Source organism: Sphaerodactylus townsendi, linkage group LG05 (assembly GCF_021028975.2).
Source record: "Sphaerodactylus townsendi isolate TG3544 linkage group LG05, MPM_Stown_v2.3, whole genome shotgun sequence".
In the NCBI taxonomy this organism is placed as follows: domain Eukaryota; kingdom Metazoa; phylum Chordata; class Lepidosauria; order Squamata; family Sphaerodactylidae; genus Sphaerodactylus; species Sphaerodactylus townsendi.
In genome coordinates this window covers 11,985,271-11,999,287 of record NC_059429.1, presented here as the reverse complement: position 1 = coordinate 11,999,287, position 14,017 = coordinate 11,985,271, and the positions used below count along the sequence as shown (strand labels likewise).

The 14,017-nt window shown below is 44.7% G+C and overlaps 1 protein-coding gene across 1 annotated transcript in view; it reads right to left on the bottom strand.

Annotated features, from left to right (window-relative positions):
- LOC125433268 (mucin-16-like) overlaps positions 1–14,017 on the bottom strand; it is a 56,883-nt gene that overhangs the window by 17,069 nt on the left and 25,797 nt on the right. The window contains exons 5-15 of the mRNA XM_048497769.1: positions 13,552–13,578; positions 13,290–13,432; positions 12,180–12,247; positions 9,711–9,883; positions 9,564–9,590; positions 9,297–9,445; positions 7,548–7,615; positions 6,569–6,741; positions 6,422–6,448; positions 6,154–6,302; positions 4,419–4,486 (exon numbers count right to left, since the gene is read on the bottom strand). Coding sequence (XP_048353726.1) covers positions 4,419–4,486; positions 6,154–6,302; positions 6,422–6,448; positions 6,569–6,741; positions 7,548–7,615; positions 9,297–9,445; positions 9,564–9,590; positions 9,711–9,883; positions 12,180–12,247; positions 13,290–13,432; positions 13,552–13,578 — 1,072 coding nt within the window. The remainder of the gene's footprint in view (positions 1–4,418; positions 4,487–6,153; positions 6,303–6,421; positions 6,449–6,568; positions 6,742–7,547; positions 7,616–9,296; positions 9,446–9,563; positions 9,591–9,710; positions 9,884–12,179; positions 12,248–13,289; positions 13,433–13,551; positions 13,579–14,017) is intronic.

The following is a 14,017-nucleotide window of genomic DNA, read 5'->3' as shown; positions in this document are numbered from 1 at the left end:
TTTAAAACTGAACAAAGATCATGTACTACTTTAAAAGAGTTATGTGAAAAGGCAGAGGTTGCTTCTGGAGAAGTATCTAAAGAAAATCCTGAGAGATTTATATGGCAATCTGGCTTATTGTATCGCCAAAAATGGAGGCAGGGCTTTTCTGAGAAGGGAAAAGTAACCTTACAGTTAGTAATTCCAAGAAAGTACAGGGAAGAAATTTTAGAACTGGCTCATAGTGTCCCATTGGCTGGACACCTAGGAATAAGAAGGACTATGGAAAGAATTCAAAGGCAGTTTTTTTTGGCCAGGGTTGACTAAAGCAGTTAAGGATTTTTGCAAGACATGTGATGTATGTCAACGGGTTGGGCACGCTACTGATAGAACTAGGTGTGAGCTACGACCCTACCCAGTAATTGATGAACCCTTTGCAAGGGTCAGTTTGGACATTTTAGGTCCTTTACCTAAAAGTAGTTCGGGAAAACAGTATATTGTAGTTATAGTTGACCATGCAACCAGATTTCCTTGTGCCTTTTGTGTGAGAAACATTACATCTGTGTCAGTAGCTAAGGCCTTAATGGAATTTGTGTCCACATATGGTGTGATGAAAGTACTAATGACTGATCAAGCCCCTAATTTGATGTCACAGGTGATGAAAATTTTCTGTGAGTTGGCTGAGGTTCAGCATGCCCCTGTAGTGGCGTATAACCCTCAGTCAAATGGTTTAGTGGAGAGGGCCATTCAGAACTACGGACAATTGTTGAAGTCTTATGTACTAAAGCATTCAAATTCATGGGATCAAGCGGTACCATATTTGACGTTTGCTCTCCGTGATTCAGTCCAAGAAAGCCTAGGATTTAGTCCAAATCAGTTATTGTTTGGTAGAGATATCAGAGGTCCTTTGGGCTTAGCTAGAGCAAATTGGGAAGGCTTTACTGACAACTCTTGTCCCAAGGATGTAAATGCATATTTCTGTGAGCTGCAAAGAACCCTGCAGCAAGTAAGCAAGGACAGCTGCAGCACAGAATTTGAAGGAGGCTCAAAGGTAAAAAAAGCAAAAGACCTACTTTGATGTTACATAGACCACGCGAGCTTTGCAGTGGCACAAAGTTTTATTACCAAGCCAGTGGATAAGCCTGTTAAGTTGGATGTGGCTTGGAAGGGACCTTAAGTGTGATAATACAGGTTTCCACCCAATGACAATTATGTAATTCAAGAAGATGATGGGCAGAGAACTGTGCATGTAATAGGTTAAAACCGTATAGAGAGATCTGTAATGACCTTCCAGCGCCAAGTTGATTACACTAACGCAGATGAGTTTGTGGAATGGAATTTTGAGGAGTGGCCTTGATGTGAGTAAAGTTCAAATTTCAGATGGTTTATCAGAAGGGCAACAAGCAAGTTAGACATTTGCCATGATTCCTTTGAATTGCTACTGAACAGCCCGGCTTGACTCACCTGATTTCCCACCACATTGACACTCGGAAGTAATGCACCTATTAAAACCACACCATACCCTATTAACAATCGTGATGAAAGAAGTTGTGGAGAAGGAGGTTAAACAAATGTTGAAGTGGGATATTATTGAGCCTAGTAACAGTGCATGGGGAGCACCCATAGTACCAGTGAAGAAAAAAAGCAAGTGTCTGAGGGTGACCCTCCCAACGTAATTCAGACTGTGTGTAGATCTCTTTAGAAAGGTTAATCTAATGACAACTTCTGATCCTTATCCCACACCCCGCTTGGAGGAATTGGTGGAAAGATTAGCTAGTGCTAAGTTTATAAGCACCTTGGACTGTTCAAAGGGGTATTGGCAAATTCCCTTAACTAAAGAAGCCTCTGAGAAAACAGCCTTTGTATATGGCTTGGGCATTTTCAATTTAAGAGAATGCCTTTTGGGTTAAACGGAGCGCCCAAAACCTTCCAGAGGTTGATTGATAAGGTTCTTACTCGGGTTAGATTATGCCTTTGGTTATCAGGATGATATAGCCATCATGTCTAATTCCTGGGAGAATCTACTTGAAACATAATAACAATGGTCGGTTTTGCAGAAGGTTCAGGAAGCTGGGTTAACTTTGAGACCTGATAAGTGCCACCTTGGATGGAAGGAGGTGATATACCTTGTCATCATTGTGTCATAACGGTCAAATTAAGCCTCTTGAAGCTAAGGTTGCCAGTATTAAGAATTGGGCTGGCCTATTCTTAAACTACAAAAAAGCGATATTCAGTCCTTTTTAGGATTAGTTGGGCCTTATAGAAAGTTCATACCTCAACTAAGTGAACTAGCTACACCATTATCAGACTTATGTAAAAAGCGAGCTCCATTTAAAGTTGTTTGGAGCGATAGATGTCAAACTGCTTTTGACGGGGTAAAAAGGGCTGTTGTAAATGCTCCAGTATTAGTTGCTCCTGATTTTAACAAACCATTTGAAGTGTATACTGATGCTTCGGAACGAGGTTTAGGTGCTACATTAGTTCAGAAAGGCGAAGACCAATTGATGCATCCAATAGTTTTCCTTAGTAGAAAGCTGTTACCTAGAGAATGTGCATACTCAACGATCGAGAAGGAATGCCTCGCCATTTTGTGGGCAATCAAAAAATTACATCCTTACCTAATAGGGTCTAAGTTTATTGTAAGATCTGACCATAATCCTTTGGCCTTTTTGAGCAAGATGAAAAACAGCAATGCTCGTATTTTGAGATGGTCCTTAGCCCTACAAGATTATGAATTTGAGATTCGACATGTAAAGGGCAAGGACAATATTATTGCTGATGCACTAAGTCGTCAGGGTAATGGTTAATTATATATAATTGCCTGTATGATATGATTGGATCTAACTGAAATTTTGAGACATTTAGCCCCTAAATTTCAGCTGAAAAGGGGCATGTGAAGAGTTCAGGAACATTCTGAAAGTGTCAGTTGGAGGATGTGGCTCAGAACACAGGAAGGGCAGTTAGTGAGTGAGGGTTTAACTGAAGCTGAAGCCCAGTTCGTTTTTTCCTGAAGTTTTCTTTTGTTAATTCGTTAGAGCAACTTGTAAGCTTGCCTGTTATATGTAATAAACTACAAAAAAGAAGTTTCTATGAGTGTATTGAATCAATAAGCAATTCAAGTAGAAGGGGACTGTGGAGTCTTCCTTGACAGGCGGTATAAAAGTTTAAATAATAGATAGATAGATAGATAGATAGACAGACAGACAGACAGACAGCCCCCCCCCCCACCCCCCCACCCCCCCCACCCCCCCCCCCCCCCACCCCCCCCCCCCCCCACCCCCCCCCCCCCCCACCCCCCCCCCCCCCCACCCCCCCCAGATAGATAGATAGATAGATAGATAGATAGATAGATAGATAGATAGATAGATAGATAGATAGATGGTTTTGAACTGAGGAAAGGTTCGAGCAAAAGAAGATGCTGGGACATATGGCTTCGTCGACCCCCATTGATTAGTTGGTTATTTTTCCTGTTGACTACAAATGGACCACCCATAATTTAAAAAACACACACAATCGTGTTGACTTTTTATGAGTCTCCTTTGTACTATCCATGATATTGTCCCCACTGTCTACATCTCGTTCTTTGATCTTTTAAATGAATGCATTCTTAAATCTCCTGGAATCTACCATTAAAACTTCTGCTGATATTTCTTAAAAAAATAATTAAATAATATTTAAAATTCAAGAAAAATATTCTTTCTCCTCTGTAAACCATGAAGCTTTGCCACTTTCTCCTTCACTTCCATCTCGGTTAATTTTATTTTTTTCCCCCTGTCATCTATGTAGGTTTTTTTTTTGTTTTTCAGGAGACAGAGGGATCCCAAGCTGTTTCCATGGCATAATTTCATATTGTAGCATCATTCTACATACTAAGAATGAGACGTTACCAGTGGCTTGAAAACCAAGAATCACAAGAAAACCAGGAACCCTGTATAGCCAATATGCTCCAAAAACAAGTGATATGCACTAGACCAGACTTGGGCATTATACGGCCCGCGGGCCACATCCGGCCCGCCGGATGACCCTGACTGGCCCCCCTGCCGTGCTGGGGAGCGAGGCGTCTTTGAAAGCCCCGCAGAAGCCGGTTGCCTTGCCTGCCTGCCGGCTTCTGCGGGGCTTTCAAAAGTGCCTCGCCCCCCTGCCTTTTGGCCCGGCCCTCCACAATATTTTCTGTTTCTTATGCGGCCCCATGGAAAAAATAATTGCCCACCCCTGCACTAGACCCACCCAAACCACCATAAATTCTGAACCTGTGGAATGTTTGCATGAATGCATTTTTTTAAAAAAAAACTGATACAACACATAATTTCACAGCAACACGGGAATTAATTAATAATATAAATATTTTTGCCTAAAAGGAGACAATTAGGTCATAAACAGTTACCATGGAATAATTCTGTACTGTAGCAGAATTCTACACCCTAAGAAGGAGACCTTACCTAAAACCTGTGGGCTGACACCCAAGAATCCCAAGTTCGTTGCTGTCCTTCCCCACCATTTGATGAAGCTGCACAACACAGAGAATTGGGTTAGGATCTATATGTTGCCAGTGTCTTGTGCAGTAAGATGAAAACCAGATAATCTGTATATCCCCTACATTCCCAAAACAAGTGTTATGGACTAACTTTTCATTAGAACCACCCAAACCACCACAACATAGCAAGCTGTTCAATTCCGAACCTGTGGAATGGTTAGCACAAATGCAAAGAAGAAATATAAACCGGTCGGTGAGAGAAAGGATTTTTAGAGCCAGGAGGTGAAGGACAGTGGTGGGATTCAGCAGGTTCACACCACTTCAGCAGAACCAGTTGTTAAAATGGTGCTTGTAAACAACCAGTTGTTAAATTATTTGAATCCCACCACCAGTACCGGTTGCTAAATTAGTTGTATCCAACCACTGGTGAAGGACCCAATCTGAAAACTGGTGACACTTAAAATGCAATATAGGTGTGGCAAACGGATGGTAAAGCCCTATACCAGTGATGGCGAACCTTTTCGGGACCAAGTGCCCAGATTGCAACCCAAAACCCACTTACTTATCGCAAAGTGCCAACACAACAATTTAACCTGAATACTGAGGTTTTAGTTAAGAAAAAACGGTTTGCTCCAAGGCATGCGTTACTCAGGAGTTAGCTTAGTGAAGCAACCGTGCGTGAATCACGATCCTAGGAGGGTTTACTCAGAAGCAAGCCCCATTCCCAGCAACCGAGCTTACTCCCAGGTAAAGGATCATGCCCAGGCCAGCCTAGATGCGTGTTTGTGGGGGGTGATTTTCCACCCCCCTCCCACATGATGAACTCTGTGCGCGAGTGCCCACACAGAGGGCTCTGAGTGCCACCTCTGGCATCCGTGCCATAGGTTCGCCACAACTGCCCTATACTAAATTAACTCCAGTCACCCTGAAGCAAAGAGGTCCAGAGAGGGAGTAACTTTGCATAAGATAACACGGATACTTCCTATTTTCTGTCTTGAACCCGCCACACACTGGCTTAGTTGGCTGAAAAATATCCCCTCCACTTTCTCCATGCCATGCATAAACTAACAAACATGGGCAAGGTCTGCCCTTAGACACAATTATACTGAAGGAAAATAGCACAAACTCTTGCAGCCTTTCTCTGAAGCAGAGGCATAGCTGGGCCAAACTGCGCCCGGTGTTCATTTTATATTCCCCCCCGCGGCACCCCCCTTCACCCTGCCCCCCTTCCCCCACTTACCTTAGTTCCTTTCCTTTTTGAGAACTTTTTCAGGCTGCAAAGGCCTGTTCGCAGTAAAAACGCCCTGAGGAACTACAGTTCCCAGGAGACCTTGGGGCTCACAAGGTCTCCTGGGAAGTATAGTTCCCATCAGGCCATTTTTACTGAGAACAGGCCTTTGCAGCCTGAAAAAGTTCTCAAAAAGGAAAGGAACTAAGGTAAGTGTGGGAAGGGGGCACCAAAGGGGACTGCAAGGGGGTGTCGCGGGGCGCCATGGAGGGAGGAGGGCATTAGGGGAGCAGCCTGGGGGTGATTTCCACGCTCCCAGGCGTGCACCCGGTGCATGGCGAACCCCCCTTCCCCTTGGAGCTTCGCCACTGCCCTGAAGATAAGGTTCTTCAGTTTCTTTCTCATTGTAAGGGAGGGGAGCAATTCTGCTCTTCTTTCTCTGACAACGCCACACGCCCCCCCTTACACTTACCAGTCTGCTCACGACTCTGGCTGTAGAGCTGAATGTTCTTGAGTTAGGGACACCCATCTCTGACCTATATTTGAGGCTGGTGATGGTGAAGTTCACCATGAAGTTTTGGGTCCCAGGAGATGCGGTGGTCGTGGTGGTTGGCAACACAGCTGGAGAAAAGAACAGCATGCATTTTTTTAAAAAATCACACAGGCAGCATAGCTAGGGGTTTCCTGAATGGAAATCAAGGGGGATGAATTCCTGAGGGATAGATATCTGTTCTACTTACTTGTGGGTGGAGGTGTTTCATGGAACCCTAGAATGTAAAGAAGTGAACATGAGAAGCAACTCGCACGTCAAGATCCTCACAACAAGATATAGACCACACTTACTCCAGTCTTTGCGTGACTCCAGGCATCCAAAATCAGATGCTTACCATTGACATAGAGGCTGTCTCTGTCCAAGAGGTAGGGGCCTGTCTTGGTGAAATTCTGAGTCCGGTTAACTATTTCACCATACATTTTCACTCTGTCAAACGTGGGCGTGGTGGAGTCATATCTGTAAGTGCAAATGGCGTCCACACCGGTTTCGTTTCCGTTTCTTACTGATCTGTGTGGAGACAGAGAATTTCAGTAGATGGTTTCCCTTGTTATCTATCTAGTTTTTTGTCTTTCAGGAGACAGAAGGAACCCAAGCTGTTTCCATGGCATAATTTTATATTGTGGCAACATTCTACACACTAACAATGAGACCTTACCTAATACCTGTGGCTTGAAAACCAGGAATCACAAGATAACCAGGGACCCTGTATATCTCCCACACTCCAAAAGCAAGTATTATGCACTAGACCTTCCCAAGCCACCATAAATTCTGAACCTGTGGAATAGTTAGCACGAATGCAATTTATTTTTAAAAAGCAGACTGATACAACACACATAATTACACAGCAACATAGGGATTAATTAATAATATAGATGATTTTGTCTAAAACCGGGCCTTCGGAGAGCCCAGCCGCTGATGGCGCCCATGCCCATGCCCGTGCCCCTGTCCCCCTCTGCTTATAAGGGTCTTTAACACCACTGAGACCCAGTGTTCTTCTCTGAGGGGGGTTGTTTTTGGGTTTATATGTGGGGTTGTGGGCTACTATTTTAGAATGTAACTATTTTAAATTGTTATTTTATGATGTTTTATATTGTTCACCGCCCAGAGCCCTGTTGGGATAGTGCGGTATATTTATTAAATAAATAAATAAATGAATGAATGAATGAATGAATGAATGAATGAATGAATGAATGAATGAATGAATGAATGAATGAATGAATGAATGAATGAATGGAGACAAAAGATCATAAAGAGTTACCATGGAATAATTCTGTATTGAAGCAACATTCTATACGCTAAGAAGGGGACCTTACCTAAAACCTGTGGGTTGACACCAAGGACTCCCAGCTTCATTGCTGTCCTTTCTCACCATTTGATGCAGCTGCACAACACAGAGAATTGGGTTAGGATTTATATGTTGTCTGTGGTCGTTTCCCCACTTACCTGCGGCTGCGCGCTACTCTCCCCAAGTAGCGTGGGGTCCCCCAGCACTCCCCACTACAGGGGCAGCGGCAACGCAGCCGACCCGACGCTGCCGCTGTCGCGCCCCCTCAGCGCGCGTCATTCCTGGCGCTCCTCAAAACGGCGCCTTTTGATGACGGGTTGTGGGGAAGCCTGGGAGCGCGCCAGAAATGACGCACGCTGGGAGTAGCGTGCAGCAAAGGTTGGTCGAGGTAAGTGGGGAAACGACCTGTGTCTTGGATAATAACATGAAAACCAGGAACCCTCTACATTCCGTGCTTTCCAAAAACAAATGTTATGGACTACCTTTTCATTAGAACCACCCAAACCACTACAACATAGCAAGCTTTTGAATTCTGCACCTGTGGAATGGTTAGCACAAATGCCAAAAAAAAATGGTGAAAAAGAGAAAGGATTTTCAGAGCCAGGTTGAGAAAGACATAGGTCCCTTCCGCACACACAAAATAAAGCGTTTTCAAACCACTTTCACAACTGTTTGCAAGTGGATTTTGCTATTCCGCACAGCTTCAAAGAGCACTGAAAACAGTTTGAAAGTGCATCATTCTGCATGTGCGGAATGAGCCATAGTCTGCAAACTGGTGATGCTTCAAATGCCTTCTAGGTGTGGTAAACATGTGGTGTGGTCCTATGCTAAGTTAACTCCAGTCACCTGAAAGCAAAGAGCATAGGAATAACTTTGCATAGGAATACACAGATATATGCTGTTTTCCGTCTTGAACCTGCCACCCACTGGATTAGTTGCTTGGAAATATCCTCTCTACTTTTTCCACACCGTGCATAATCTTACAAACCTCTGCCATGTATCCCCTTAGACACAATTCTTCTGAAGAAAAATAGCACAAATTCTTTCAGCCTTTCCCTGAAGACAAGGGTCTTCAGCGTCCTTCTCACTGTGGGAAGGGGAGCGATTCTGCTCTTTTTCTGACAAAAGGCGCATGTGAATTACCACGAGGCGGAGTTGCTGTTCGGGGAGGGGGTTGGAGCGAGCCCAGCTGACACTGCCCAGATAAGGGCGGAACTGGAAAGGGAGCCACTGTGGGAAGGGGCAGCGTCACCAGAGGAAAGGAGTGAGCCGAGGCTTTAAAGGGGCTTGCCCTCCTTTGTTCAGGCCATGTGCTCGCCGGCCGACGATTTGCCCACCCACCTCACCCTACTTTTATATGTTAATGCATGCTGTTATGTCATAGCCTAGTTCGCGGCGGTTTGGCGCATGGGTATTGATCTGGAAGGGCAAGGGGAAGGGGGCTAGGGAGCCGCGCCTTCCCCTTGGGAATGGCAACAACGACAAGAGGCGACCGCCCTGTCGAACCGGGCCGAAAGGGGGAACATCTCTGGCCAGGAGCGACCGCCCGGCAGAGCCCCACAGTAGATTGAAGCTCGGGACAGGGCACCCGCCCTGCTGAGCTGTAGCACATACCCGCACGACCAGATCCAGACCTTAGCCTCACGCTTCTGCTCAATAAAATGGCTATGGCCAATTTATTACCCCAGCAATGGTGTGATGTGTGTCATTATAGAGAGGCCTCGCACAAGAAGTGAACCACCCTCGGACAGCAACGCTGCATGCCCCACGCACTTACCAGTCTGCTCACGACTCTAGCTGTAGAGCTGAATGTTCTTGAGTTCGGGACACCCATCTCTGACCTATATTTGAGGCTGGTGATGGTGAAGTTCACTGTGAAGTTTTGGGTCCCAGGAGATGCGGTGGTGGTGGTGGTTGGCAACACAGCTGGAGAAAAGAACAGCATGCATTTTTTTAAAAATCACACAGGCAGCATAGCTATGGGTTTCCTGAATGGAAATCAAGGGGAATGAACACCTGAGGGATAGATATCTGTTCTACTTACTTGTGGGTGGAGGTGTTCCATGGAACCCTAGAATGTAAAGAAGTGAACATAAGAAGCAACTCTCACGTCTATATCCTCACAACAAGATATAGTCCACACTTAATCCAGTCTGTGCGTGACTCCAGGCACCCAAAATCAGAAGCTTACCATTGACGTAGAGGCTGTCTCTGTCCAAGAGATAGGGGCCTGTCTTGGTGAAATTCTGAGTCCGGTTAACTATTTCACCATACATTTTCACTCTGTCAAATGTGGGCGTGGTGGAGTCATATCGGTAAGTGCAGATGGCGTCCACACCGGTTTCGTGTCCATTTCTTAATGATCTGTGTGGAGACAGAATTTCAGTAGATAGTTTTGAACCGTGGAAACATTTGAGCAAAAGAAGAGGCTGGATTTGGGGGCTTCGTTGATTCCTATTGATCAGTTGGTTGTTGTTTCCTGTCGACGAAACATGGGTCGCCCTGTCATTTAAAAAAGAAATCTACTATCCATGATGCTCTCCCTGTTGTTTTCAACTGGCTGTGTGATAGTTAAAATTAATGCATTCTTAAAAATTAATGCAGTCTCCTGGAATCTGCTGTTAGAACCTCTGCTGATGCGGCAGCTTAAACATTTTCTAAATTAATTAATAGTTAGAATTCAAGATAAACATACTTTCTCTTCTATAAACCAAGAAGCTTCCCATTCTCTCTCCTTCATGTCCCACACTCTTAATTTTATTTTTTTCCCTGGTCATCTATCTAGCATACATAAGGGACCCTTATGTATGTCTATGTAGCCTACACAATAAAAGAAGCAGGAAAATGAGGGAAAGAAGCAGGAGGAGATGGAGTCATGCCCACTGAAACCTATTTTTTGGTGGATTCCTTTTTGGTGCAGTGAGTGACCCAGTATGCCTGGACATTGAGGGGGGTTGGGTCTACAACAGTGGTGTAGTGGTTAAGAGCAGGTGCACTCTAAGCTAGAGAACTGGGTTTGATTCCCTGCTCTGCCACTTGAGCTGTGGAGGCTTATCTGGAAAACCAGATTAGCCTGTGCACTCCAACACATATGCCAGCTGGGTGACCTTGGCTAGTCACAGTTCTTCAGAGCTCTCTCAGCCCCACTGGCCTCACAGGGTATTTGTTGTGGGGGGGGGGAGGGAAAGGAGACTGCAAGACCTTTTGAGTCTCCTTACAGGAGAGAAAGGGGGGATATAAATCCAAACTCCTCCTCCTCCTCCTCCTCCTCTTCTTCCTCTTCTTCTTCTTCTTCTTCTTCTTCTTCTTCTTCTTCTTCTTCTTCTTCGTGTGTATAAGCAGTTTCTCCTTAATCTGAGAAGTGCCTTCTTCCTGTGTCATTTGTCCTCTCTAGTCTTCACATGGCTCTGCATGGAGTCACACCTGTCTACAGGTCTCTCCTGTAGAAACAATGTCCTAATGCTTCCCTGCACATGATGCCAGGTTATCCGGCCACTTGTGATAGGGAAAATACTCTTTAGATAAGGCTCCTCTCTCTCCTTTCAACTGCAACCTGAAAGTAAACTGAATCTACTTGAGTTAACCCAAGTTTTACTTTCGCAATATACGTCTTGAGTGATTATTTTCTGCACACCATATAAATGCTGGTATTACTAGGCAAAATCTGCTATATTGACCAAATATCCAAATAACATTAATCTTAGGGACCATGCTGTTCGTGAAAGCTAACTCTGATCTTGCACATTCATCATTAGGGCAGGCACTTTGCTGGTTTACAGACAGGACCACAGCGATAAGCCTGGAATCCAGATGCTGACTTTAGTAAAACTGGGAGGTCTTCAGACGTTACTGAGGTTATATGGAATCAAAGTACGGCTGCTCAAAATTTGGTCCATAGACTATCTCTGTGCGCTCTTGAGGACTAAAAGCAGTATATGTCCTCAGATTCTGAGCCAGCCCCCTAACCATGATTTGAAAATCGAGCTTCAGCATCTATGGCACAAACCAGCTGAGGTCGTCCCAGTGGTAATCAGCACGCTGGGCGCCATCCCCGAAACACTGGGGCAGCACTTGAAACATCTTCGAATTGACAAAATTAACATCTGTCAAATTCAGAAGGCAGCCCTGCTGGGATCCGCACGAATACTACGCCGATACATTACAACTTCCTAGGCTCAAATTGTAATGAAGGCCAACAACCAGCTAAAGATCTGGCAGCTGTGAAATCTACCATAATAACAATAACAACAACAACCTGTATTAGGCATTGAGAGAATAAAAGGAAGAAAACAAGTATTGGCAGGTCAGATTATTCTATGCATGGAAAACCAGTACAGAATAAATTATTCTAAAATATCTGATATAAACTTGGCCACAGAGCTTACAATCAAAGGAGAAGAATTGTTTAATAATTGCTTCTCGGCCTTTTCGCTAAGATCAAGTGTAGAGCGCTTACATTGTAAACTCTACACACAGAAATGTTACTGTCACCCAGTCCCACATTCCAACTGATACAACACACATAATTACACAGCAACAGAAGGGTTTGTTAAGAATATAGACAGTGTTGTCTTTCAGGACACAGAAGGATCCCAAGCAGTTTCCAAGGAATAAATTCTGTATTGTAACAAAATTCTACACACTGAGAAGAACACCTTACCGAAAACCTGTAGGTTGACACCCAAGAATCCCAAGATCATTGCTGTCTCTCCCCACCATTTCATGAAGCTGCAGAACACATAGAATTGGGTTAGGATTTATATGTTTTCTGTGTCTTGGATAAAAAGAAGAAAACCAGGAACCCTCTATATCCCATGCTTTCTAAGAACAAATGTCATGGACTACCTTTTCATTAGAATCACTCAAACCTCCATAAATAGCAAGCTTTTGAATTCCGAACCTGTTGAATGGTTAGTGCAAATGCAAAACAGAAATAAATATGGTTGGTAAGAGAGAGAAAGGATTTCCAGTTCCACGTGGAGAAGCACCCAGACTGCAGATTGGTGACTCTTCAATGCAATATAGATGTGGCAAACTCATGGTACGGTCCTATGCTAAGTTAACTCCAGTCACCCTGAAAGCAAAGAGCTTCAGAGAGGAATAACTTTGCATAGGACAACACAGATACTTCCTATTTTCTGTCTTGAACCTGCCACCAGTGGTGGGATCCAAACATTTTAGTAATAGGTTCCCATGGTGGTGGGATTCAAACTGTGGCGTAGCGCCAATGGGGCTGGGTGGGACACGACGGGGGCGTGGCCAGGCATTCCGGGGCAGGGCATTCCTGGGCAGGGCTGTGGCAAGGACGCAGCCACTGCGCCGGTCCTTGGGCGGGAAACGAATGCACGCAGGCGCAGGCTGCCATGCACGCCAGTGCACCTCCTGCTAGACTGCTTCAAGTTCTGCGCGCAACTGCTGAGAGGAGGGGCATAACTAGGGCAAAAATCACGTGGCAAAATCACCAATTAGTAACCCCCTCTCGGCACACACAAATAATTAGTAACCTACTCTCGGGAACCTGTGAGAACCTGCTGGATCCCACCTCTGCCTGCCACCCACCGACTTAGTTGGCTGAAAATATCTCCTCTACTTTTTCCACACCATGCATCATCTTACACACATAGGCCAGGTCTCCCCTTAAGACACTGAATTCTGAAGGAAAATAGCACAAACTCTTTCAGCCTTTCCCTGAAGACAAGGCCCTCCAGCTTTGTCCTCATTGTGGGGAGGGAAGCGATTCTGACAAGGCCACATGTCCAATCACACTTACCAGTCTGCTCATAACTCTGGCTGTAGAGTTGAACACTCTTGAGTTAGGGTCACCCATCTCTGACCTATATTTGAGGCTGGTGATGGTGAAGTTCACTGTGAAGTTTTGGATCCCAGGAGATGCGGTGGTGGTTGGCAACACAGCTGGAGAAAAGAACGGCATGCATTTTTTAAAAAAATCACACAGGCAGCATAGCTATGGGTTTCCTGAATGGAAATCAAGGGGGATGAACACCTGAGGGATAGATATCTGTTCTACTTACTTGGGGGTAAAGGTGTTTCATGGAGCCCTAGAATGTAAAGAAGTGAACATGAGAAGCAACTCGCACGTCAAGATCCTCACAACAAGATATAATGTGTTAGGCCAGATTCCCACACGCAATGCTCATACACCGGTCAGACTTCATTAAAAATCACACTTTCTGCTGCTCCTACTCATACCAGATACAAATTTCTGCTCACACTCATACCAGATACAAATTTCTAACAACCGAGAACTTAAGCCTATTGTTGCTTTAAGTTATCTTTCTTTTATCTCTCTGTTGTCCCTGGAGGCACCCCTACTTGGCTTTTTTGGGTTTTTCAGGCTGTGCGATAGTTTTTGCTCCTAACGTTTTGCCCGAATCTAAGGATGGCATCTTTTGAGGTGTGTCAAGATAAGATGTGTTCCTCTCTACGGCACAGTGTGGAGGGATTGTGGGTTGAGGTATATGTTTTGTCCACTATGTC